Source organism: Crotalus tigris, unplaced genomic scaffold (assembly GCF_016545835.1).
Source record: "Crotalus tigris isolate CLP2741 ecotype Arizona unplaced genomic scaffold, ASM1654583v1 scf7180000017536.10889498, whole genome shotgun sequence".
In the NCBI taxonomy this organism is placed as follows: Eukaryota; Metazoa; Chordata; class Lepidosauria; order Squamata; family Viperidae; genus Crotalus; species Crotalus tigris.
Window position 1 is genome coordinate 10,574,615 of NW_024096460.1, and position 27,738 is coordinate 10,602,352.

At 46.6% G+C, this 27,738-nt stretch overlaps 1 protein-coding gene across 1 annotated transcript; it reads left to right on the forward strand.

The window, feature by feature from the left end:
- Nucleotides 1-240: 240 nt before the first annotated feature.
- On the forward strand, nucleotides 241-27,610 carry EEF1A2 (eukaryotic translation elongation factor 1 alpha 2). Its single transcript, XM_039349791.1, has 8 exons — nucleotides 241-350; nucleotides 4,117-4,364; nucleotides 10,602-10,781; nucleotides 15,682-15,978; nucleotides 17,827-17,977; nucleotides 20,179-20,435; nucleotides 22,492-22,726; nucleotides 27,256-27,610. Exons 2-8 carry the CDS (start codon nucleotides 4,221-4,223, stop codon nucleotides 27,381-27,383), a joined length of 1,392 nt encoding a protein of 463 aa, XP_039205725.1. The 5' UTR covers nucleotides 241-350; nucleotides 4,117-4,220; the 3' UTR covers nucleotides 27,384-27,610.
- Nucleotides 27,611-27,738: the final 128 nt, after the last annotated feature.

Genomic DNA, 27,738 nt, shown 5'->3' on the forward strand with positions numbered 1-27,738 from the left:
TGAGCATCCCGGGCGCCCCGGCATGCTGTCCATCTTCTGGGGTGCCCCCAATGTAACCCCCATTAGCGGGTATTTGTATTCCGCCCGCCTCCTTCCTTCCCCGCCTCCGCTCTCTACCGCAATGCCGTAGTGCGAGGAGGGGAGGGGAGAGCGGGCGACTGCATTGCGCCGCCGCCGTCAATAGGTGGACTCGCTCCGCGCAATAAAGCGCTCCGAGCCCAGCTCGCCAGCCTCTCGTCTCCAACCGCCGCTGCCGGTAAGAGCTCCGGCCGGGCGCAGCGCAGTGCTCGGCTCGTAGCGCCTCCAAGGACGGGCACCGGGCCGGCTGTCCGTGTCTGCTGGCTTGCGGGGTGGGCATGCCTTGCCGAAGGAGTGGAGTGGGGGGGGAAGGCCGTTGGGGCGGGAGGGGAGGGGGGGGTCGGTCCCACGCTGCCCTTTCCAACGGGGGCGAGCGAGGCGAGGTCGTTGCAAGAGGCTTTTGAAGGCGGAGGAGGGGTGCGGGGCGGCGGCGGGTGGAGGGGGGTTGCAAGCGGCTTTCCCCAGCTGTAAGTTGTAGATTGGGGCCCTCACCCCCCCCACACTTCCCTTCCTCCCTCCATCACACACACACCCAGCTACGCAGGAGGTGTTGGAAAAGGGGGCGCGGGGGTCACAATGGAGAGGAAAAGCGATCCCACCGCTCCGGGGGGTGGCTTCGTGGGTCGAACTGGATCTCTCCCTTTTGGCGCATCTCCCTCTTCCTCTCCCTCTCTCTCTCTCACACACCCAGACACACACACACACACACACACACACACACACACACACACACACAGAGAGAGAGAGAGAGAGAGAGAGAGAGAGAGAGAGAGAGAGAGAGAGAGGAAGGGCACCTTTCTCTAACCCCCCCCCCGCGCCTTCATTATTTTATCATTATTCCTTATTTCTTCCCAGCGAGGGTAGGAGCCGCGCGCAAAAACGCGCTCCTTGCGCCCCGGGCTTTTCAGTTGACCTTGCGCGGCCACCTGCCTCTCTCGCCCCCGATTTGCAAAAAGAAAAAAGAAAGCCGTCTAGACGGCGAGGGCGGGTTAACCCGGGTTTCTTTTGGGGGGGGGGTTTGTAAGCCGCGGGAGCCTGGAGCAAAGAAAGGGATTTTTTTTTTTTGTTTTCCTTTTTAAAAAAAATAAATTGGGGTTTATTTTTCAATGGGGCCGGGCGGAGCACGCTCTGCCCCCCCCCTCCCTCCCTCCTCCCCTCACCTTTCACGCCAACCGGGGAGATGATGAGACGAGGTCTCAAATTAAACGCGGGGTGGGTGCTTTGGGTTTTAAAAATAGCCGTGGCCAAAGGAGGATGGGGGGGGGGAATGAAGCGCGTGCCTTGCGAACCGAGCTCGACCCTGGAGGGGGGGGGCGGCGGGATGGGCGATGATGAGATGCTTTTGAACCTTTCCTTTGATGTCAAACGCGCATTTTGGCCTCTTCGGGAGGCCTCGGCCAATTAAAAAATACCTTATTTTAAAAAAAACATTTATTTATTTTTGCGTTTTTTTTAAAAAAATGCATTTATTTATTGATTTTGCACGGATGGCGGTGGCTTCTTAGAATGAGATAGGCAGATTGGACCGAGATCTGGGCTTTGCATATATTTATTTATTTCTAACCCCCCCCCCCCTTCCCTCCTTCTAAAGTCAAGCTGAGAGCACAGATAAATTCCCAAGGGATGCACCTGTTCTGCCTCTTCCCAGGTTGCTGAGAAAGGGAGGGGGGAGTTTTGCTAAAAGAACCCAGCCTCACTCCCTTGCAAAAAATGAATAAAATGGCATTTTCAAGGAAGAGAATGGGGAAAAGGCTTTTTGTTTTGTTTTTTGGTGGGGCGGGCGGAGATGGCTGCTTAGATGCAATATAAGGCCTATTCCTTTTTTTTTTTTTTTTTTTTTGCAAAAGAGGATTGAAGCCATTGGATTAGATTTGTTTCATATATTGGCTTATATTTTGCGGTATGCGGGCGGGGGGGGGGGAGAAAAGAAAGGCTCTTATAACCTCATTTCCCTCCCTCCCCCTTCCGGCAGCTCATGCAAAAAAGCTATTTATGGCTCCCCCCCTCCCTTTTGCAGCACCATATTGGGCTATAGGAAGACAAATTTATAATGAAACTCCTCAACTGCCTTGGAATAAAGTGGCTGGAAAGACACAGGTTCTAAAATGGAGCGGAGTTGAATCATCTTTCGGGCGGGTGGATTGGAGATACGGGTGGCTTATGAATAAATCATCTTCTCGTAAAAATAGCCCTCGTCTTTAAGGATGACTTGAGCCGAAGGCTAAGCCATCTTCTAAATCTAGTCTTAGCCTTTAAATCTAAAACATGCAACTTTAGGTCAGGAGGAGAAGGTGCAACTAATTTGAACCCCCACTGTAAGCAAAGGTAAGTGTTGGGGGAATGGGGTGCTGAAAGAAACGGACAAAATGCGTAATTTTTTCAGCTAACCTTGGGGTACATCCCGTCGGTTGCAAGCTTTTAGAAAGCCATGGCTTAAATTCAGGTTGCTCGGCCTAGTTCAGGGGTAGGCAACCTTGCCTCTTTTATGACTCGTGGACTTCAACTCCCAGAATTCCTGAGCCAGCCACGCTGAGGGAAAAGGGAGAGGTTTCCAAGCTGAGCCATGCTGGCTCAGGAATTCTGGGAGATGAAGTCCACAAGTCATAAAAGAGCCAAGGTTGCCTACCCCTGGCCTAGTTGCTGTGTTGGATCCCTTCAAGTTAGGTTGCCTCCTTATTTGTCGCTGAGGTCAAAAATGGGGTGCAGCTTAAATTAACCTTCCTCAGCATTCAGATAAGCAAGGGGTTCCCCTTTCTGCATCCTATCCAGAAAGGAAAGTGTGTTTTTTTAAAAAAAGGAGAGGGGTGCTGTCCATATCAACCCAGTTTCTCAATTTAGGACCCCCAGGAAGCAAGGGACCCCCATTTTGTATTAGTTTAGGACTGGGGTAGGCAACCGTGGCTCTTTTATGACTCGTGGACTTCAACTCCCAGAATTCCTGAGCCAGCCACGCTGAGGGAAAAGGGAGAGGTTTCCAAGCTGAGCCATGCTGGCTCAGAAATTCTGGGAGTTGAAGTCCACGAGTCATGAGGGGGCCATAGTTCCCCCATGCTGGCTCAGGAATTCTGGGAGTTGAAGTCCACGAGTCATGAGGGAGCCATAGTTCCCCCATGCTGGCTCAGGAATTCTGGGAGTTGAAGTCCACGAGTCATGAGGGAGCCATAGTTCCCTCATGCTGGCACAGGAATTCTGGGAGTTGAAGTCCACGAGTCATAAAAGAGTCAAGGTTGCCTACCCCTGGTTTAGGACCAAGTTAAAACATTTAAAAAAGAGTAGTTCCCTGATAACAGATGGAAATGGATTGATCCCCCTGCATTTGGTTGTGGGGTGCTTTGTGCTGAATCACAAGAGGCCCTTCCCCCGCTTCTCTCAATATTCATAAATAACAAGATATGAGTATTAAGGATTTAGTGTTAAGCTTAGAGAACTAGGTCTTTGTCATCTTATAAAAGAATCTGTTGCCGCTTTTTATTGCCTTTTATTTGACCTCTTTCGCTAGGCTGCATAGCATAAGCTTCCAGACTTTCATTTTCCATTTTAGAAATTGTGTCAAACTTTCCTACCTTTAAAGCTTTTGTTTATATTTTCTTTCTTACCTTTAAAGCTTTTGTTTATATTTTCACCTTCCCGGGTGTTTTTCATACAAATACCACCGCGCCCAGTTGCAATCTATATTCTGTATCCTATGGCTTATATTTTCGATGCAATAAAACAACTAAACTTGGAATGTGAAATACAGACAGGTGGGGTGTCAGGTCTACTCAAGAAGGCAGGAGAAGTTTGATAAAACTTTGAAAAGGGATCGATCCAAAATCTGGATCTGAAAACCTGGCTGACATTTCACAAACAATAAATGTAATGCCTGGGGAAGAGGCCTAATGTTGTTATAACACACACACACACATACATAGACGGACACGGGTTTTGTTGCCTGTGGAACCCAAGGCTTGGCAGTATGGTGTTATGTGGCTCTGTGTTGTGTTCTTGTTGCTCCTGACAACAGACCTCCTGATCGCCTCCTCTTCTCTTTGCACACAGCTTTTCTTCGCAGCCGCTGCTCCACTTTTCCACCCTTTTGGCTATAATCAGCCCCCTCCCCTGCCCGCCCCCTGTAAGCCCAGGCCTCGGCCCAGAGAGGAAATATGGGGAAGGAAAAGACCCACATCAATATTGTGGTCATTGGACATGTAGATTCTGGCAAGTCCACCACCACCGGCCATCTCATCTACAAATGTGGGGGCATCGACAAGCGGACCATCGAGAAATTCGAGAAGGAAGCCGCAGAGGTAAGACGAGGGGGGGGGCTTCTCTGGTTCTTTATCCCTCTGACCTTCATATTGGCTCTCCCTTCCTTCCCTCCTTCCCTCCCTTCTCCCCTCCCTCTCTTCTCCCCTCCCTCTCTTATCCTGTCTCTCCTTCCTTCCTTCCTATCCTCTCTTCTTCATCCCATCTCCCATCTCTCCTTCCTTCTTCCATCTCTCTTCCTTCCTTATTTCCCACCCTCCCTTATCCTTCCTTCCTTCTCCCATCTCTCCTTCCTTTTCCCCATCTCCCTCCATTTTCTTCCCAATTCCTTCCTTCCTTCCTTCTCCAATCTCTCCTTCCTTCTTCCCATATCCTTCTTCCCAATTCCTTCCTTCTTTCCTCCTTCTTCCCAATTCCTTCCTTCCTTCTTCCCATCTCCCTCCCTTCTTCCCAATTCCTTCCTTCTTTCTTCTCCCATCTCTCTTCCTTCTTCCCAATTCCTTCCCTTCCTTCCTTCCTTCCTTCCTTCCTTCCTTCCTTCCTTCCTTCCTTCCTTCCTTCCTTCCTTCCTTCCTTCCTTCCCTTCCCTTCCCTTCCCTTCCCTTCCCTTCCCTTCCCTTCCCTTCCCTTCCCTTTCCGTTTGGGAGAAGACAACTAGCATAGAAAAAAGAATTGGAACTCTATAAGAAAAATTCCACTGTACTTCCTGGCAGAACAATTTCATTCATTGGCCCGTTGTGGATCTTTCTCTCTTTATACTGATAATATTTGCGTTGCTGGTTCTAAGACGACGGTTGTGCACAAATATTCTCTGTGTTGGATAGGACTAAACCAACCAGCTCCTCTTGTTAGGATGGCATCTACAAAGGGGTGCAATTGTTCCTACTGACTCACCAGACTGAAAACACTAATAATTCATTTGGTGTGCAGAAAACCTCTCTGGATCTGTGCAAAAATCAAGAGGTAGGGTTTTTTGCACAGCAGGTGGCTTCACAACTGCCTGTTGCATTCTGTAGTGGCCACATCAGATACTATACATAAAGGGAAGATAAGCCATCCTTGAAACAAGCTGAACTCCTAGCACAGTTTCCTGGATATTGTAAGGGATGGAATTTGCCATTTTTTTCTTGACTTTTTAATCTACTTTTCAGCTCTGGAATCTCTGGAGTCTCTCTTCCAAGGACTAAGCTGGGGTCAACCATGTTTAGGTCCCCAGATGAGCCAAGCACAGTTCAGTGTTGTGGCTTAATTCGAATTGGGCCATATCTGTTTTTTAAATTTAAATTAAGCAAGCTCAGTCATGGAAGAAGGGATTCAGAACAGTCTCTTCTGTTAAAGGTGGTGCTGATGCTACTACATCTAGCTAATTTCTCCAGTTAGTTATTCAGGAAAACTACTACAGGTAGTAAGACAATAGTTCAGCAAAAGATGACATGTTCCATTATTTTTTAAAAAAGCAAAATCCCTAGATATTTTTTTTGTTAATCTTCGAAATATTCATAAATGTATGCACGTATTTGTAAACATGGTTTTTCAGAATTGGGTTTGATGATAGTTAACCCAGATTCCATCTTCCATATCATCAGCTGAGTTCACACACACCCTAAACCAGTGGTAGGCAACCTTGGCTCTTTTATGACTCGTGGACTTCAACTCCCAGAATTCTGAGCCAGCCACACTGAGGGGAAAGGGAGAGGTTTTCAAGCTGAGCCATGCTGGCTCAGGAATTCTGGGAGTTGAAGTCCACAAATCATAAAAGAGCCAAGGTTGCCTACCTTTGCCTTAAACCATGATTTGACTAAGTTACCATTGACTAAAACCCCAATTGGCTGGGTATATCCAGTATGCTAAGCCATGAGCTTTAGTCTGCAAACCAACATAGCTGTATTCATTTTACGCACCAAGCTAAAACTAAACTAAAGGTTTAATGTGAATGGCCCCCTTACAAACTTCCAGTGTTGGAGCATTCACAACTTCTGGAGGCAGGCGGTTCCACTGATTAATTGTTCTCCTTAGATCTAGGTTGCTTCTCTCTGGTTAGTTTCCATCCGTTGCTTCTTGTCCTGCCTTCAGGTGCTTTGGAGAATAGCTTGACTCCCTCTTCTTTGGGGCAGTCCCTTTTTAATGAAGCTTAAATTCAGGATAGTGAATTTAAACTCCTGTCCCATCTTAGCCGGAAGAGAGTAGAGTTTATTTTTAGTTTTACAACGGGTACATATCTAACCTTGATTCCTTCATTTCTCCCTGATCAGTTCCCTGAAATAAATGCGTATCCTGCTTTTGTAAAGCTTTTAGTAAAATACAATAAATACTCCATATGCCAATATTTTCACTTCCCTGATAGATGGCATGAATTCTGCAGTGTTGTGATTATATTTTACAAATCTGAAATCTTGCCCGGTGGGCTTTCTCTTCTCAGCACTTTGCAAGTTTCTAGTCCCTAAGGTTTACAGAGGGCTTGGGGAAAATGACCCGTGGGTGGCAGCCATAGGCAGTGACATCGCAAGAGACCAGAATAGCAAATTAAGATAATTTTAGTGCCCAGGAAGCGAGTTCTTAGCGCCACTGCAAAAGTACTTGTCCTTCTCTAGAAGCTGAATAAATTATGCAAAGCAGCCCAGCCGCTATTCACATATTTTAAAAAAGAACCTAAATCCATCCTTTAGTGGGGCCCAATTTGTACATCGTTAATTTTTGATGTAGAGCCGCCAAAAGATGGCGCATAATCCCAAAAGGTGTGTCAGATCTTTATTTCTTTGTCTTGCTTTTGCATAATTGCTAGCAGGACACTGGGGAAGCGCTGTTTGGCAAAATAAGAAGCCATTTCATAACGTTTATTAAAACGCAGCTGCACGACTTGGCTTTTTAGAGAAGAATTGATGGGGGGCAACCACAATAAGCTCTTCTCTATCCCAACTCTTCTGTCATTTGCCAAAGGTGACTGATAACAGAATTTCTGAGGATCAGTTGTTAATATTTGGGCTGCTTCTCCATTGCAAATAGCTTTTCATGCTACGAATGGTTAGATCTGCAACTTTGCTTTAAATGAAAACATAACTGAGTGCCAGGAAAACAAATTGGTTTTCCGAGTTTGGTTTGTTTGCTTGCTTTCTTGGCAAATTGGGGTTTTTTACACCGATTTTTACTTTAGCTACAAGTCTGCTTACAGTTAAACCATATCCTGGTAAAACAGTAGGATTTTTTTTTTCCCCTGCTTAGCAATGTCAGTTTATATTCTGTGCTAATTTATTCAGCTACAAATTAGAAATCAGCAAAGATGCCACCAACGTGCTAATATTCTGTATTCTCCAGGCCTCATTCAGTCACAAAGCTAAGCTAATTTACCATAATTCTGCCTTATTTAGAACCAGTGAATTAACTGCATTTGTTTGATCTCTTTTGCTAATTCAGTTCTCAGCCACGGCACTTTAAAGATGTATGTACGTCAACTCCCAGGATTCCCCAACCATGGTGGCTGGGGAATTCTGGGAGTTGAAGTCCACATTTTCAAAAAGAGGCTAGACAGTTACTTGTCTGAGATAATATAAGTTCTCCTGCTTGAGCAGGGGGATGGACTAGAAGACCTCCAAGGGCCCTTCCAGCTCTATTCATTCATTCATATCTTAAAGTTGTCAGAGTTGAGAAACACCATACTAATGGATATTGGCAAAAAAACCAGGAAGACTGTCACTAGTATTATATCTGAATGGCTTACAATGTTGGCTTATTAAGGCAGGAACAAGCCAAGATAGAACTGTAATATTACACCTCCCAGGAGGGAGATGCTTTCCTGTTTTGTTTTGTTTTTAACAGAGGAGCAATATTTCAGGGTATTTCTTTTACTTCTTGAGAAAATAGAAACTCGTTCATTGATAATGGTTCTACCCAAGTTTTTTTTTTTTAAAAAAAAATATTTATTGATATCACAAAACTCCAGTGTTTCTCAGCCTTGGCAACTTTAAAATGTATGGATATTAACTGTCAGAATTCCCCAACCAGTGTGAACTTTGCTGGCTGGAGAATTCTGGGAGTTGAAGTCCACACGTCTTAAAGTTGCCAAGATTGAGAATCACCACTCTGTTCTTTTTTAACAGGGATAGATAGTTACATTAAAAAAAAAAAAATCTGATATTCTTGAAGAGGTTAGATCTTATTTTGAAATCTGTTCTTTTGAAGAGGTTAGACATTATTCTATTTTGCTTAGCCCAATAATCTACCCCTGATTTTTCTCTCTGCGTTTTTCTGCATTTTTCTCTCATGATCTGTGCCTTTAAGCCAAGCAGGCATTGATCTGCCACCTTCCCTGGCATTGCCAACGAGCTGCAAGCCGGCTATTAATAGCCAAGTGACTGTGCTTTGCGACTCCATTTTCTGATGCAAGGCTGTGGATTCTTTTTCACTTGATTGCATGTATAGGAAATGGAGGCCGGCTTTAATAAGACTATCAAAGGAAGAACTGAAAAAAGGGGGAAAACAGAAAAGGAAGGAAGGAAGGAAGGAAAGAAAGAAAGAAAGAAAGAAAGAAAGAGAGAGAGAGAAAGAAAAATGTGATAAATTAGAGGCTTGTTTTTAAAGAACAGATGGAGGGTTAGTTTAAATGCTCTGTCTCGCTCTCGCTCCCTGGCTTTGAAAAGGCTTAATCATATGCCTGCTGCTTCTTTTTTCCAGTTTGTCAAACAGAGCTGGCACTGTACGAAGCTAGAAAATACAGCCTCTCATTTGTCTCCATCCCCGGGCATAACCAATTGATAAGTGGGCAAGGGTGGGACTATCAAAGAGGCTTCTCGTGATACAGCAAAATCTAGCATGCTCAATTTTCAGCGAGAAAAACACCAGTTTATTGTTAGTGGTGCAATTTAGCTGAGTTCGGGCAGGGCCTCTGAAATAATCTAATTGTCCATGAAGCAGAAATTTATCTTCAGATCTTTTTCTTTCTTCTTCAGATGAAACCGCTTCTAAATAATAGATTCCCCCTCCCTGATGCATACTGTATACCAGTGTTTCCCAAACTTGACAATTTTAAGGCATGAGGACTTCAACTCCCAGAATTCCACAGCCAGCAACGAGTTGAAGTCCACATGCCTTAAAATCGTCAAGTTTGGGAAACACTGCTGTATACAAATAGGTCTGCTGGAATTAAAGAGAGAATTATTTTTAGCGGTGTTATATGCTAATAATGTTCCTGATTATGTAGGCTTGTTTAGAAGGAAGATTGATGTTAAGATACTCTTAACGTAGTTTAAGCTAAGATATTATATCACCCCCTAGTCGTTCTCTTCATTAGACTAGACCAGGGGTAGGCAACCTTGGCTCTTTTATGACTCGTGGACTTCAACTCCCAGAATTCCTGAGCCAGCATGGCTCAGCTTGGAAACCTCTCCCTTTCTCCTCAGCATGGCTGCCTCAGGAATTCTGGGAGTTGAAGTGCACGACTCGTAAAGGAGCCAGGTTTGAAGACCCCTCAGTTAGAGGAACATATGAAAGCATAATTAATGTTAATGTAGATTTTATTAGTTTAGAGCAGGGGTAGGCATCCTTGGCTCTTTTATGACTCGTGGACTTCAACTCCCAGAATTCCAGAGCCAGCATGGCTCAGCTTGGAAACCTCTCCCTTTCCCCTCAGCATGGCTGGCTCAGGAATTCTGGGAGTTGAAGTCCATGAGTCATAAAAGAGCCAAGGTTGCCTATCCCTGGACTACCCAATTCCAGCAACCATACTTTACTTTACTTTACCATACTTTAACTTTACTTCTTGGAAGCTAGCTGGGAAAGTCGCAAGTGGCAATCATGTGACCCTGGGATGCTACATCCAGTGGTGGGATTCAAATAGGTGAACAACCGGTTCTCTGTGTGGAGGCCGCTTCCGGAAGTCCATTCTGGGCCTGGGCAACAAGAAATTAGCTACCGGTTCTGCCGAAGTGGTGCGAACCGGCTGAATCCCGCCACTGGCTACATCCATCATAAATACATGTCAGTTGATGTGGATTTTGATCACATGATGCGGTAGAGCAGTGATTCTCAACCTTTCTAATGCCGTGACCCCATAATACAGTTCCCCATGTTGTGGTGACCCCCAAGTGGGTGTGGCCACCAATAAGAGGGAGTAGGACAGCTAGGGAAAAGGGAAAAAAATGGCGGACAGCATGGTTTGGCGACCTCTGTGAAATGGTCATTCGACCCCAAATGGGGTCCCGACCCACAGGTTGAGAACCACTGCGGTAGAGGCTACCATGGTGGTAAATGTGTGTGTTTTTTCTTTTCTTTTCCCTACCTGCCAGATGGGAAAGGGCTCCTTCAAGTACGCTTGGGTGCTGGACAAACTGAAAGCTGAACGTGAGCGAGGCATCACCATTGACATTTCCCTGTGGAAGTTTGAGACCACCAAGTATTACATCACCATCATCGACGCTCCAGGCCATCGAGATTTCATCAAGAACATGATCACAGGGACTTCACAGGTAAGAAAGGGGGGGAAGCCAGCCAGCAGCAGGCGGCTTAGCTGGGTGGGTTCAGTTCCCGAACTCCGCTTTTCCCAATCTGGCATTGTCCAATTGGCTGAGCCTCGAGGGAATTTTGGAAGCTGGAGGGCCCTGGATTAGAGAAATGGGCAACAGGATCCTGTATTTGAGGGAATCTGCTGACACTGGACTACCAATTCAAGAAGAACACCTCTTACTTCTGCCTCCACTGATAATGATAACTCCACTGGTGCTCTCTGAGCTTAGTTGCTTCCTTGCAGACATCTCATTACCCAACTCAGTAACATCATCAGCGGTAGAAAGGGGTGGGATTTGAGGGGAAGGAGGAGAAGAAGGAGGAGGAGGACTGTGGGGTCCTTGGTGCTCTCCGAACTGGGTTGTTTTCTTGCAGACGTTTCATTACCCAACTAGATAACATCATCAATGTTAGAAGGGAGTGGGGGATATGGGGAGGAGGGGGAAAGGGAAGAAGAGGAGGACTGTTGGGTCCTTGGTGCTCTCCGAACTGGGTTGTTTTCTTGCAGATTTTTATTACCCAACTAGATAACATCATCAGTGTTAGAAGGGAGTGGGGGATAGGAGGAGGAGGAGGACTGTTGGGTCCATGGTGTTTTCCGAACTGGGTTGTTTTCTTGCAGACGTTTCATTACCCAACTAGGTAACATCATCAGTGCTAGAAGGAAGTGGTGTGCGGAGAGGAGGAGGAGGAGATGATGATGATAGTGGGGTCCTTGGTGATCTCCAAGCTGGGTTGTTTTCTTGCAGATGTTTCATTACTCAAACTTGGCAACATCATCAGTGCTAATCTGTGAGCACTGAAAATTCTGCTTTATAGTCTTGATCGGCAGCTATCCAGAGCCATGGATTTCTCAGCTGCACAAGGCCTTAAAGGGCCAGTGACATTCATCTCTTAGATTGATCCTATACTGGGGACACAGCAACAGGCAAAGATCTCTGGCAGGATTTTCTTCCAAGATGCACTTGCCTCAGTTCCTTCTCACTTGCATGATGTCAAGATTTCTACGTGTTTCACAATACATGGAGGGAATCCTTCTAGAACAGACATGTCAAGCTCGCAACATTACGTGATGTCGCGCAACGTATCGGGTTGGTTTTGCCATTGCCGGCGGACGCGGCTTCCGGATGACGCAGCCAGCAGTTTGACACCCCTGTTCTAGAAGCTGCTGTTTCTCCTGGGGTTAACAAGAGCCCTGGTCTGGTTAACAGAATAACAGAGATGGTAGGGACCTTGGAGGTCTTCTAGTCAGAGGTAGGCAACCTTTTATGACTCGTGGACTTCATCTCCCAGAATTCCTGAGCCAGCTATGGCTCAGCTTGGAAACCTCCCTGTCCCCTCAGCATGGCTGCCTCAGGAATTCTGGGAGTTGAAGTCCACGAGTCATAAAAGAGCCAAGGTCGCCTACCTCTGTTCTAGTCCAACCCTCTGCTCAAGCAGGAGACCCTATACCACAGGGGTGTCAAACTCAATTTCACTGAGGGCGCCATCAGCATTGCGGTTGCCCTTGGGGGGGGGCAGGTGGGTGTGGCCAGAGTGGGTGCAGCTTACTGGGTGGGTGTGGATGGAGTGGGTGTGGCCTACTGGGTGGGCGTGGCCAGTTCTACATCATTTGCGTCAAGGGTGCCTGTGGGGGCCTGGGCAGGAGTGGGACAGATCTGAGGGTCTCTGGCAGAAGGGGGTGGGACCAGGGCAAGTGCCAAGGCATGGTCCACCCAGGCAAGTACCAAGATGGCTACCACAAAATTGTACATTGTCTCCCTCCCGGCCGGCCGGGGCCAGGGCCAAGGCAGTGGGGGCCGTTGCCTCACTGTTTCCAGGATGGCTTCGTGGGCCGCATGAAACCACTTCGCGGGCGCATCCAGCCCCCAGGCCTTGTGTTTGACATGTCTGCCCTATACCATTTCAGACAAATGGCTATCCAGTCTCTTTTTAAAAGCCTCCAGTGATGGAGCACCCACAGCTTCTGGAGGCAAGTTGTTCCACTGCTTGTAGAGAAGCCACACTGTTGTTTTCTGCAAGGCCCAATCCTGCCTGCTCCTCCCAGGTTGTATTGGGTGTATGGCAACATGCAAACTTGATTTTCTGTACAAGTAGTAGATAATAATAATAGAATAGAGCTGGAAGGGATCTTGGAGGTCTTCTAGTCCAGCCCCTTGCTCAATCAGGAGAATCTATACCAGTGATTCTCAACCTTTCTAATGCCGTGACCCCATAATACAGTTCCCCATGTTGTGGTGACCCCCAAGTGGGTGTGGCCACCAATAAGAGGAGTAGAACAGCTAGGGAAAAGGGAAAAAAATGGCGGACAGCAGGATTTGGCGACCCCCATGAAATGGTCATTCGACCCCAAATGGGGTCCCGACCCACAGGTTGAGAACCACTGATCTATACCATCTCAGACAGGTGACTGTCCAGTCTCTCCTTAAAAACCTCCAGTGATGGAGCACCCACGATTTCTGGAGACAGGTTGTTCCACTGGTTAATTGTCCTGTCAGGAAATTTCTCCTTAATTCCAGCTTGCTTCTCTCCTTGATCAGTTTCCAACCATTATTTCTCATCTTTCTTTCTAATGCTTTGGAGAATAATTTGACCCCTTCTTACAACTACAATGGAGCCCAAAATTTCTGTTGCTAAGCAAGACAGTTGTTGAGTGTGACTTTGGCCTATTTTACAACCTTTCTTGCCACAACAGTTGTTAAGTGAATCACTCAGTTGTTAAGTGAATCCGGCTTCCCCTTCAGAACAGAGGTCTTCAAACTTGGCCCTTTTGTGACTTGTGGACTTCAACTCCCAGAATTCCTCAGCCATCATCTTTTAACAATTGTGTCAAGAGAAGTCATAAAATGGGATGCGATTCACTTAATAAATGTCTTGCTTAACAGCAGAAATTTTGGGCACAATTGTGGTCATAGGTCGAGGACTACCTATATAGTTTTCCTATCGTTCTTGTGAAAAGTGTCGACATTATTTCTACTATATTTACATTCCTTCATGGACTGGAAATGAATGTAATATTTTCAAATATTCCTCAACAATGACGTTAAAATACTTAGAATGAATAAAAAAATAAATAAAAAAACAATGTTCCAATTGGACATGGATTGCCAATCTTCAAAACTCAGGAGGTGAGCTTATGGAATTGCTGATAGAAGTGATGAGTGCATTTCCAGTAGCTTATAAAAAAAACTTTTGGTTAAACTTTGAGTCACTTAAAATGAGATGGGTGGCAAAATAATCAAATGAATAAACTCTCTGGGACCATTTAGCACCTGATGTGCTAAAACATTGTTTATATTTGATTTGTGTATTTCTTATACAGGCTGGAAATAATAATAGTAGTAGTAATAGTAGTAGTACTAATAAAGTTGGAAGGGACCTTGGAAGTCATCTAGTCCAACCCGTTGCTCAGGCAGGAAACGCTATACCAGTTTGGACAAATGGCTGTCCAGTCTCTTTTTGAAAACTTCCAGTGTTGGAGCATTCACCGCTTCTGGAGGCCGGTTGTTCCACTGATTAATTGTTCTCACTGTTAGGAAGTTTCTCCTTAGTTCTAGGTCAGTGGTTCTCAACCTGTGGGTTGGGACCCCATTTGGGGTCGAACGACCATTTCACGGGGGTCGCCAAACAAGGCTGTCCGCCATTTTTTCCCCTTTTCTTTAGCCACGCCCCTGGCACCCGGTGATGTATAAGTGGTTGGGGGTCACCACAACATGGGGAACTGTATTATGGGGTCGCGGCATTAGAAAGGTTGAGAACCACTGTTCTAGGTTGCTTCTCTCCTTGATTAGTTTCCACCCGTTGCTTCTTTTCCTGCCTTCAGGTGCTTTTTCAACCTTAGCTACTTTAAAATGAGTGGATTTCAACTCCCAGTATTCCTAGCTAGTCCTGCTGGCTGGGGAATTGTGAAAGTCAAAGTCCACCCATCTTAACGTGGCCAAAGTTGAAAAACACTTGAGTTAATCCTTCCATTTACTAGCTGTGGATACAAAGTCCTAGACTGGCCCCAAGAAACATGGCTCTCCTCAGTCTCTCTGTATTCTTTTATTCCTTCCACTTTGCACCCAGATGGCCAAGATTGATCCTGGGAAGGAAAGGAGGACCCTCTGCAGTGGTGACTTCTCCAATTGGGCCCTTGTAGATATTTAAATATATTTTGCCTGGGTCAGAAGTTAAGAGCTTTCTTTACCGGGGCTCAGAAGATGTTGGAAATGGGTCAGTTGGCCAGGTCATCCATGATTCTTTGCTACCAGACCAAGAACAAAAAAAGATGTTGAGACTCTAGAAAGAGTACAGAGAAGAGCAACAAAGATGATTAGGGGACTGGAGGCTGAAGCATATAAGGAACAGCTTCTGGAATTGGGTATGTCTATTTTCATGACAAGAAGGACTAGGGGTGACATCTCAGGGGCTGCCCCAAAGAAGAGGCAGTCAAGCTATTCTCCAAAGCCCCTGAAGGCAGGACAAGAAGCAACGGGTGGAAACTAATCAAGGAGAGAAGCAACCTAAAACTAAGGAGAAACTTCCTGACAGTGAGAACAATTAACCAGTGGAACAACCTGCCTCCAGAAGCAGTAAATGCTCCAACACTAGAAGTTTTTAAGAAGAGACTGGACAGCCATTTGCCTGAAATGGTATAGGGTTTTCTGCCTGAGCAGGGGGTTGGACTAGATGACCTCCAAGGTCCCTTCCAACTTTATTATTATTATTATTATTATTACTATACAAGTTGCTTGCATTGGGGACAAGGCTAACTGGGGCAGCCAGATGACCTGGCCAAGTCACAACTGTGGGGAATTTTAGAGCTATGCTTGTGTTGTCTTCTGCAAATTGACTTCACCCCTCTCTCCCTCTCCCCTGCAGGCTGACTGTGCCGTCCTGATTGTAGCTGCCGGGGTAGGGGAATTTGAAGCGGGCATCTCCAAAAACGGGCAGACCCGCGAACACGCCTTGCTGGCCTACACGTTGGGTGTCAAGCAGCTGATCGTCGGCATCAACAAGATGGACTCCACTGAGCCTCCGTACAGTGAGAAGCGCTATGATGAGATTGTCAAGGAAGTCAGCGCCTACATCAAGAAGATCGGCTACAACCCGGCCACCGTCCCCTTCGTCCCCATCTCGGGCTGGCACGGCGATAATATGCTGGAACCGTCTCCCAACGTAAGCTTTGGGAGGGCAACTCAGAGAGAGAGAGAGAGAGAGAGCTCCCATTTTGGGTATATTCTGGGACTTGGCTACAGCCGGCTGGTTAGCCATAAGAGTTTTTCCAAATTAAAGGTGACCTTTTAGAAATATTGCAGCCTTTGCTTTTCAGAAAGACCCCAAATCCTCCTTCATCTCTGAACCCTTTCTTTGAATGTGTTTGAAGCTCAAGCAGCTCAATAATTCCAGAGCGACTTAAATGCATGTATTCTTCACTCGCTTTAGTGGAAAAGAGAGTCAGCTTGATGTAGTGGTTAAGATGCTGGCCTAGAAGCCAGGTACTGGGAGTTCTAGCTCAGCCTTAGGCATGAAAGCGGGCTGGGTGATTTTGGGCCAATCACCAGGAAACGGTGAATTCTAGTCCTGCCCTAGGCATGAAAGCTGGCTGGGTGACTTCGGGGCAATCACCTGGAGACGGTAATTCTAGCCCCACCTCAGGCATAGAAGCTGGCTGGGTGTCTTTGGGCCAATAACCGGGAGATGGTGAGTTCTAGTCCCACCTCAGGCATAGAAGCTGGCTGGGTGACTTTGGGCCAATCACCAGGAGACGGTGAGTTATAATCTCAGATCAAGCATGAAAACTGGATGGGTGGCTTTGGGCCAATTACCAGGAGACGGTGCATTCTAGTCCCACCTCAGGCATAGAAGCTGGCTGAGTGACTTTGGGCCAATAACCGGGAGATGGTGAGTTCTAGTCCCACATCAGGCATGAAAGCCAGCTGGGTGATTTTAGGCCAGTCCCTCAGCCCAACCCATCTCCAGAGGTGGTGGTTGTACGGAAAATAGGAGGAAGGATTATCAGATATGTTCGCTGCCTTGAGTTAATTTATAAAGTAATTATGGCGGGATAAAAATCGAACAAATAACTAAAGTGGCTCTAAACAAGTTTATAATTTTCTTAAAAGGGACTTGAAAGGGAGAGATTCCTTTAGTCTGAGAGGAAAAAGTCCTCTCCCATTTTTTAAAAAAAAGATATACACCGGCTCAGCAGCATTGAAGAAAGGGAATTCAAGAGGGACTGGACTTAGGCAGTTTGTGGGGACATAATGACTCCAGGCTAATTCCTCTCTTGACTCCACCACCAGGAATTCCTAGCCGCTTGGCATTTAGCCAAGTCAGCCATCAAAAGACACTTGGACATAAGCCACATCTACACCCCATTCAACAGAGACAATAACATGGTTAACAAGGAAATAAATGGATACAACCCCTGCATCATTCAGCAGCCAGATAAGCGGGGATTAACACCAGACAACAATCAAGCAGAAAATAATCCCCTAATTAAGGACAAAACCAAAAGCCATCAACACTGGCAGGGCAACCCACTGATATAAACAAGGAGCAAACCACACCCTCATTCACAATAACAGCAGCAGTACTTAGACTTATAGACTGCTTCATAGTGCTTTATAAGCACCCTCTAAGCGGTTTTCAGAGTCAGCATGTTGACCCCAACAATCTGGGTCCTCATTTTACCGACCTCAAAAAGGATGGAAGGCTGAGTCAACCTTGAACCAGTCAGGATCGAATGCCCGACTGTGGGCAGAATTAGCCTGCAATACTGCATTCTAATCACTGGCGCCACCAAGGCTTCTGTTGTTTCTTCTTCCTTGCTTTTTATTTAGTTTGTGTTAATTTTTATCCCTCGTTTAAGAGTTTCAGTATCAGTTAACATATGTAAACAAAAAAAAGTTGTGATGGTTTTCCTCTTTTGGGGGGGGAAGGTGCCTCTTTGTTCTGGCATGGAAGATTTGGGTTGTACAGGTAGCCCTGCTCAAAAAGCCCTTTTGCCATTTTGTCGCCTAGATGCCGTGGTTCAAAGGATGGAAAGTGGAACGCAAGGAAGGCAACGCCAGCGGGGTCTCCCTTCTGGAGGCCCTGGATACAATCCTGCCCCCCACTCGCCCTACAGATAAACCTCTGCGCCTGCCTCTTCAAGACGTCTACAAAATTGGAGGTGAGGGGAACATCTGGGGCAGGGGTAGGCAACCTTGGCTCTTTTATGACTCTTGGACTTCAACTCCCAGAATTCCTGAGCCAGCATGGGGGAACTATGGCCCCCTCATGACTCGTGGACTTCAACTCCCAGAATTCCTGAGCCAGCATGGGGGAACTATGGCCCCCTCATGACTCGTGGACTTCAGCTCCCAGAATTCCTGAGCCAGCATGGGGGAACTATGGCCCCCTCATGACTTGTGGACTACAACTCCCAGAATTCCTGAGCCAGCATGGGGGAACTATGGCCCCCTCATGACTCGTGGATTTCAATTCCCAGAATTCCTGAGCCAGCATGGGGGAACTATGGCCCCCCTCATGACTCATGGACTTCAACTCTCAGAATTCCTGAGCCAGCATGGGGGAACTATGGCCCCCTCATGACTCGTGGACTTCAACTCCCAGAATTCCTGAGCCAACATGGCTCAGCTTGGAAACCTCTCCCTTTTTCCTCAGGGTGGCTGGCTCAGGAATTCTGGGAGTTGAAGTCCATAAAAGAGCCAAGGTTGCCTACCCCTGCCCAAATGCCTGAATTTTGATCACGTGACCATGAGGAAAAAATATTTAAATATTTAAACCAGGGGTCTTCAAACTTGGCCCTTTTATGACTCGTGGATTTCAACTCCCAGAATTCCTGAGCCAGCATGGCTCAGCTGGGAAATCTCTCCCTGTCCCCTCAGCATGGCTGGCTCAGGAATTCTGGGAGTTGAAGTCCACAAGTCATAAAAGAGCCAAGGTTGCCTACCCCTGAATTCTGGGGGAAAGCCAGTCCTTGGCTGGTCCTGTGGCTGCGCTTTTAAGTTTCTGCAGGCTGGGCCTTATTTGCAGGTAGTCCTCGACTTAACAACCGTTCGTTTAATGACCATCCAAAGTTAATGATGGCACTGAAGAAAATGACCGGTGACCGTTTTTCACACTTAACGACCGTTGCAGCATCCCCAGGGTCATGTGATCAAAATTCGGACCCTTAGCAACTGGTTCATACTTAATGGTTGCAGTGTCCCGGTGGTGATGCGATCATCTCTTGCAATCTTCGGACAAGCAAAGTCAATGGGGAGGCCACTTAATGACCATGTTACTAACCTAAGCACTGCAACTGTGATTTACTTAATAACTGTGGAAAGAAAGGTCGTAAAATGGGGCAAAACTCGCTTAACAACTGTCTCACTTAGCAACTCAAATGTTGGGCCCAACTGATCGTAAGTCAAGGACTACCTGTATTTTTTTTTTATTGATTACATTTATTTGCTACCCATCTTGTTTCAAAGAGACTCTGGGCAGCAAATTGTTATTGCAAAACGTAATAACACACTGCTGCAGACAACCAAGCCAGGACCATCTGTAAATATTATTGTTTACAAACATTAAACACCCAACTCTAAAAAACAACCCCCCAGACAACCCAGAATTATGAAATTGCAAACTTTGGAAGCTCTTTGTTTCTAATAGACTTCATAAAGAACGCAGAAGTTTATTGAGATTTCAGCCAATACAATTCTTTTAATTTTTATTTTGTGGCAGACACGAGGTTGGGCAGAACGGTTTGATTTTTGCTCCATTTTTACCTGACGTGAAAATGTTGCTGGCTTCTCCCTTTGTAAATTTGGAAGCAACATTTTGTGTCTTTCCTTTTTGCAAGAAGTAAGTTTATAAAGCTAAAATGAAAGGATGGATGGATAGATAGATAGATAGATAGATAGATAGATAGATAGATAGATAGATAGAAATAGATTTCTGAAACACTTTTTCTCACTTCTGCATTTCTCCTTCACTACAGGCAAATAATTTAGCCCTTTGCCTTTAATATGCCAACCCAGTTCTGCATAACTATATCAAGGAACTCTATTAAAAAAAAGCAATTTCTTTATATACACTTGTATAGCACTTTAGAACCTACAACATAATTTGCTGCTTGTAAATACTGTAAGTCTTAATTTCTAAGCGTATCATTTAAATACCATTTTCCCCCATGGAAATCTGTTACAAAAATTGATTCAATGATAATAGCCATCAAAATGGGGCCTTCCAGACGTGCAGGTGAATGATGCAGATGGAAAGAAGAAGATGGGGATTGAAGATCAGCCTATCAGGAGAAGCCTTTTCGATGTCCATGTTCCCTGATGGTTGTTGTATTGCTCTGACACCCTTTATGGCCGTTCACAGGTATTGGAACTGTCCCCGTGGGCCGTGTGGAGACCGGGATCCTCAGGCCTGGCATGGTGGTCACCTTTGCCCCCGTAAACATTACCACCGAGGTGAAGTCGGTTGAGATGCACCACGAGGCCTTGAGTGAAGCTATGCCAGGGGACAACGTGGGCTTCAACGTCAAGAACGTGTCCGTGAAGGACATCCGCCGAGGCAACGTCTGCGGAGACAGCAAATCTGATCCGCCTCAGGAAGCAGCCCAGTTCACTTCTCAGGTGAGCAGAGGGCGGCCATTTTGAAGAGCTGTGTCATTGGATCCTAACTGTCGGGACCAAGCCAATCAGAGCCATTTCTGGATAGCGAAAGTCAGTTACTGTATTGTCTTATCACTTTTGTTATAAGAATCTCCCCAAACTGCTTGTTTTCCCCCTGGGGACCACCAGAATAGGCTTTAGGGATCTTGTGGGAGATCAAGTTTATGTCACTTATGGCTATGCAAGGATTCCAAGCTAGGCCCTCACTTGATTCCTTCTTCCAGCCTTTGCCCACAACTAATTTTGGGGGCTATATTTGTATCCCATTGGGGCCAAATATTGACCATGCTCTTCTGACATGCTTTAGCCAAATCAGGTATAGGTGATCCTCGACTTAACAACCCCAGTATGGACCAGAATTTTGTTCCTAAGTTGGTGTGGTTGCAAGTCAAGTCATCATGTGACTGGAGCCAGTTTTGCAATTATTCTTATAATGGTCATAAAGTGAATTGTCAAGGTTGTTAAGTGAATAATATGGTTGCTAAGCAAAGCCATTGTTTGCCATGGGAAGCTTTCCCCAAAAAACCAGCAGTAAATGACGACCAGCTATACAAGTAGTCCTCGACTTACAACAGTTCATTTAGTGACCGTTCAAAATTACAACAGACTGAAAAAAGTGACTTATGACTGTTTTTCACATTTACGACTGTTGCAGCATCCCCGTGGTCATGGGATCAAAATTCAGACACTTGGCAAGTGACTCATGTTTATGACGGTTGCCGTGTCTCCAGAGTCATGTGATCACCTTTGGGGAAGGCAGATTCACTTAACAGCTGTGTTAGTAACTCAACAAATGCAATGATTCACTTAACAACGGTGGCAAGAAAGGTCGTAAATTGGGGGGAAGTTCACTTAACAAAATGTCTCACTTAGCAACATAAATGTTAGGCTTAATTGTGGTCATAAGTTGAGGACTACCTGTATTCTGTATCACTTCCCATTTTGAACCGAATGATCCTCCATAACTGTCCAAAAGAGGGCAACATTGCTCACCCCCCCATCCCACCCTTGACAAGTTGGTTGATCGTTCCACCTTCCTCTGAAACTTCAATGATCGATCAATCGATTAATTTAATAGAATTATATAGCTGTCCATCTAATGGAAGCTGGCTCTGAGCAATGTACAACTAAATGAGCCAAGGTGGCGCAGCAGTTAGAGTGCAGTACTGCAAGCCACTTTAGCTGACTGTGTTCAGCAGGTCAGCGGTTCAAATCTTACCGGCTCAAGGTTGACTCAGCCTTCCATCCTTCCGGGGTAGGTAAAATGAGGACCCAGATTGTTGGGGGTAAACACATTGTTTACTGGTGTACACCGCTTAGAGAGTGCTCGCACTTAAAGCGGTATATAACTCTCATAAATGAATAAATAAACTATGTTTCCCAACCTCGGCCACTTCAAGACGTGCAGACTGCAACTCCCAGAATTCTGGGAGTTGAAGTCCACACGTCTTAAAAATGGCGGAGGTTGAGAAACACTGGTGGACAACATATTCACAATTATGTCTAGTTTAATGAAGAGAAGGACGAGGGGGGACATGGTAGCAGCCTTCCAATATGTCAGGGGCTGCCCCAAACAAGAGGGAGTCAAGCTATTCTCCAAAGCCCCTGAAGGCAGGACAAGAAGCAATGGATGGAAACTAATCAAGGAGAGAAGCAACTTAGAACTAAGGAGAAACTTCCTGACAGTGACAACACTTAACCAGTGGAACAACCTGCCTCCAGAAGTGGTGAATGCTCCAACACTGGAAGTTTTTAAGAAGAGACTGGACAGTCATTTGTCCGAAATGGTATAGGGTTTCCTGCCTGAGCAGGGGGTTGGACTAGATGACCTCCATGGTCCCTTCTAACTATCTTATTATTATAAAAATCACAAAATGGAACAACACAAATGAAGGGGTTAAAAAAAAAATCCAAGAATGCAGGGGGAACGCAATCATTTTAGCATCACGTATCTTCTTCGATCCAGGCTAATTGGGTGGTTCTTATATATTTATTTATTTTATTTTTTGCCAAACAGGTGATCATTTTGAACCATCCTGGACAGATCAGCGCTGGCTATTCGCCTGTCATTGACTGCCACACCGCCCACATCGCTTGCAAATTCGCCGAGCTTAAGGAGAAGATCGACCGACGTTCTGGCAAGAAGCTGGAAGACAATCCCAAATCTTTGAAATCCGGAGACGCGGCGATCGTGGAGATGATCCCTGGGAAGCCGATGTGTGTGGAGAGCTTCTCCCAGTACCCACCCTTAGGTGAGCCTGGCTCCTTCTACTAACCTTTGTAAATGCAGTTGCAAGATACAGGTAGTCCTCGACTTGTCACCACAACGGAACTCAACATTTCTGTTGTTAAGCGGGACCGTTGTTAAGTGAGTTTTGCCCCGTTTTACGAACTTTCCTGCCACAGTTGTTAAGTGAATCACTGCAGTGGTTAAGTTAGTATCCTGGTTAAGTGAATCTGGCTTCCCCATTGACTTTGCTTGTCCGAAGGTCGCAAGAGAGGATCACGTGACCCCGGGACACTGCGACCGTCATAAATATGAGTCGGTTGTCAGTTGTCCGAATTTTGATCACGTGACCATGGGGATGCTGCAACAGCCATAAGTGTGAAAAATGGTCATACTGTAAGTCCCTTTTTTCAGTGCTGTTGTAACTTCAAACGGTCAGTAAATGAGCTGTTGTAAGACTACCTGTAATTGACCTTTCTATTGAAATCCATGCAGGTAGTCCTCGACTTACGACCATAATGGAGCCTGGAATTTCCATGTCATAAGTCGAGGAACCCCACTTGCCTGACCCAATTGTCCCTCTTTTGTGGCAATCATCAAGCAAACACATTGGTCCTAAAGCATGGGCATTATAAACCGTGATCACGTGACTGCAGAATTCTGTAAGTGGATGTAAACATGATTTGCTAAAGGCCTGAAATGTGGTCATGTAACTGGGATGGGGGTGCCACCCCATAACCAGGTCATAAATACTTTTACGCACCCTGTCTTAACTTTGAACGATCATTAAGGTAGGTAGATAGGCAGGCAGGCCAGCCAGGCAGACAGACAGATAGATAGATAGATAACCTTTATTATCATTTTTTTCCCCTGTGGGCACAATGGCACACATTAAAAATGAAATTTAGTTGCTTCCTCTCAAAGCGTACACATACATAACACATTTAAAACACAATATGCAACATATGTATAGACCTACACCCTGCTGTCAACAGCCCGCTTAAGTATCCAAATAAAGATCCAGGATCCTTTATTTATAATAATAATAAAGCTGGAAGGGACCTTGGAGGTCATCTAGTCCAACCCCCTGCTAAGGCACTGGTCTTTGAAGTTTGATAAGATTTTCTGGTAAAGCATTTTGGGGTAATGAAAGAAAAGGCTTGGGGACCCCCTTGCCATAGACGGGGGGTCTTCAAACTTGGCCCTTTGATGACTTGTGGACTTCAACTCCCAGAATTCCTCAGCCTCTCATTCTGGGAGTTGAAGTCCACAGGTCATCAAAGGGCCAAGTTTGAAGACCCCTGCCCTAGACAGTACTTGGCAGACCCTCCCAAACGATATGACAAGATTTTAAACCTCTCTCTTTCAATAACCCCAGAGCATTCAAGATCCTGATAGGCTTTGGGATTGGAGTGGATCTTTCAAGAAGGCTTGAACTAGGGTGAGATTTAGCATAAGAGCTGGGTTTCTGAGTTTCTGGGGATGACATTTGACAGCAAGGTGAAATTTAGAGTGATTTTTATTTTAAAAAATTAAAGGGGTACTTTATGCGTGGGAGCTCAACACCACTTGATCGTCGCCTCCAACACTGGCAATTTACCTTGGTACCTCCAGGCCTTCTTGGACTCCTACCATGTTTTCCCGAAAGTAAGGCCTATACCAATAATAAGCCCTAGCTTGATTTTTACAGGTGGGCCTAATATAAGCCCTGTCCCAAAAAATAAGGATTAGTTTTGGGGCGAGACACACACCTAAAAATCAAGCTGGGGTGGGGGTGTGGAGCTACCCCACCCTCCCCGCACCCGCTTCCTTTGTAGCCAGGCCTTCTCGCCGGCCTACTCCTGAGGCCTCTTCTGCAGCCAGGCATGCCTTTCTCCGTCATAGGGCTTTCCCTAAGGCCTGTACAGGCAAGAACCCACTATGGATTCAATTTGTAGCTTGGTTCTGGAAGACCTCAGCAGCCAAGCACCGAGATTGAATCTATAGCTCGGTACTCAACTGCTTAGGCCTTCTGGAAAGGCCTGACTGCAAAATGCAGGCCCGAATGCAGCTGCAGAACTTTGGCCCCAGAAGAAGTGGACCGGCTGGGTGAGGCTGTCGGTGCCGGAGGTGAGGTAAGGCCTACTCCGAAAATAAGACCTGGTGTTTCTTTTGGAGGCAAAAAAAAAAGACTGGGTCTTATTTTCAGGAAAACACAGTACTACTTACAGGTAGTCCTCGACTTAACGACCATTCATTTAGTGACCGAAGTTACAGCAGCATTGAAAAAAAGTGACTAATGGCCCAGGATTCAGACTTAACAACCATAGCAGCATCCCCCATGGTCACGTGATTAAAATTTGGGTGTTTGGCAACCAGCATGTATTTATGACGGTTGCAGTGTCCTCCGGCGGTCCTGTGGTCACCATTTGCTAACCTTCCTAACCCGACTTCCAACAAGCAGAGTCAACGGGAGAAGCCGGATTCGCTTAACGACAGTGTGCATCACTTAACAACTGCAGCGATTTCGCTTAAGAACCATGGCAAAAGAAAATGGGGCACAACTCACTTAGCAATTGGCTTGCTTTAGGAATGGAAATGTTGGGCTCAGTTGTGGTCGTACGTCGAGGACTATAACAGAATCTGTCCAAGTTGCTATAAACAAAACCAAGGTTGGGATTTGTCTATGGAGATTCTCAGCCATCCAGGTCATAGTTATCCCAAAGGTGCTTTTTTTCAGGAGGGACTGGACTTTCTTGTTTTTTCTTTGAAGATGTTTCGCTTCTCATCCCCGAAGCTTCTTCAGCTCTGACTGGGTGGTGGGGAATGGAAGGATTTATACTCCTTGCAGACAGCTGGTCATTTGCCTTCTTTTAGAGCAGTGGTTCTCAACCTTTTTAATGCCGCGACCCCCCCCAACCGGTCGTAAGTTGAGGACTACTCAACCGGTCGTAAGTCGAGGACTACTCAACTGGTGCAGCACCGTTTGCAGACTGGGACTTTTGGCGGGCTCAGCAGGGCAGAGACAGCCTGGACAATTCCTATTGGCTTTTGAAAGCCAATAGAATTAGACTCTATTCAAGAGAGTCTATTCTATTGGCTTTCAAAAGCCAATAGAATAAAAGGGAGTAGCACAGCTAAGGAAAAGGGGGGAAAAAATGGCGGACTGCGTTGTTTGGCGACCCCCGTGAAATGGTCGTTCGACCCCAAATGGGGTCCCAACCCACAGGTTGAGAACCACTGTTTTAGAGAGTCGTTGAGGCTACTTGGAGGTTTATCTGTGTCCCCAGGGCCACCTGAAGAGTGCAAAGTGTGTGGAGCCTTCTTGGCTGCAGGATGTGAAAGGACCCCGGGCAGAAGACATCCTGCAGCCAAGAAGGCTCCACATCCATTTGCACCACTCAGGTGACCCTGAGGACACAGGTAAACCTCCAAGTGTCATCAACAACCCTCTAAAAAATGCAAATGACCAGCTGTCTGCAAGGAGTATAAGTCCTTCCATTCCCCACCATCCAGCCGTTGAGGCCACCTGGAGGGTCAGGGTCACCTGAGTGGTACAAACAGTAGTGTTTTGTATTGAGTAGTGACCCTGAGGATACAGATAAGCCTCCAGGTGGCCTCAATGACTCTCTAAAACAGACATGTCAAACACAAGGCCCGGGGGCCGGATGTGGCCCGCGAAGTGATTTCATGTGGCCCATGAAGCCATCCTGGAAACAGTGAGGGAACGGTCCCCGCTGCCTTGGCCCTGGCCCAGGCCGGCCGGGAGCCAATGTACAATTTTGTGGTGGCCATCTGTGTTGAAACGCATTCAGTCTTAGCTCCAGAAAGCCATCTTGAAACAATGAGGAACCAGCCGCTGCCGCATCGGCCCCACCCCCTGGGTGCATCCTGGGGAGGTGTCACCTTTTGTGAGGAATGAAGAAATGGACCATGCCTTGGCGCTTGCTCCGATCCCACCCCCTTCGCCAGAGACCCTCAGATCTGTCCCACTCCTACCCAGGCCCCCATAGGCACCCTTGACGTGAACGATGTAGAGCTGGCCATGCCCACCCAGTAGACCACACCTACTCCATCCACGCCCACCCAGTAGGCCACACCCACCCTGGCCACACCCACCCGGCCCCCCAAGGGCAACCACAATGCTGATGCGGCCCTAAATGAAATTGAGTTTGGCACCCCTGCTCTAAAAGACTGCAAATAACCAGCTGTCTGCAAGGAGTATAAATCCTTCCATTCCCCACCATCCAGTCAGAGCTGAAGAAGCTTCTGGGAGGAGAAGCGAAACGTCTCCAAAGAAAAAACAAGAAAGTCCAGTCCCTCCTGAAAAAAAGCACCTTTGGGACAAGGATGGGGTTACTCGAAGTTGCTTTCTCGCGCTTCTTAAAGACGCGTCCTCCTCTTTTTTGCACATCTCCCCTTCCACGGATCCTCGTCTTCCTCTCTGATCCCCAAGGCCAGGTCTGCCTTCCTTTCGGAGACCCCCAAACCTGACACGACCTTGTTTTGAAGGGGTGGCAAGAGAGGGGCTGCTCTAACTCCCTCCCCTCCCCCCCCCTCCCTGTCATTTCCCAGGGCGCTTTGCCGTACGCGACATGCGGCAGACGGTGGCGGTGGGCGTGATCAAGAACGTGGAGAAGAAGAGCGGCGGGGCGGGCAAGGTCACCAAGTCCGCACAGAAAGCTCAGAAGGCTGGCAAATGAATCGTGGGCGCCCCGTGCCTCGCCCAGCACCCTTCGCCCCGACCCGGATGCCGTCATCTCCCCCCCGAGGCGCATGTCTACACATCCGCTTGTAAAAGTTTGTACGTGAACGACTGGATGCTCACTATTAAGGTCCAGTGGAAGTTCTTTAAAAGGAAAAGCATGTCCCAGCGTTCGTGAGCCTTCGTGTTCAATTTTACCAATAAAACTGGTACAACATCCCATTCCCCTAGCCTCTTGGCGTCTCCTCTGTGTGCCTGTCATGTGCGGAGGGAGAGGTTTAGCTCCTTCGGTGGCGTCTTTTGCAGCTGGCTCTTCTCTTGGAGGTTGTGTTCACACAGCACCCTCAATAAAG

Bases quoted from the DNA above. Each gene is read 5' to 3' on its own strand.
- EEF1A2 (XM_039349791.1), top strand. From the start codon at position 4,221: ATGGGGAAGGAAAAGACCCACATCAATATTGTGGTCATTGGACATGTA. The intron at 4,365-10,601 runs GTAAGACGAGGG...CCTACCTGCCAG, and splicing joins TCGAGAAGGAAGCCGCAGAG to ATGGGAAAGGGCTCCTTCAA. The intron at 10,782-15,681 runs GTAAGAAAGGGG...TCTCCCCTGCAG, and splicing joins TGATCACAGGGACTTCACAG to GCTGACTGTGCCGTCCTGAT.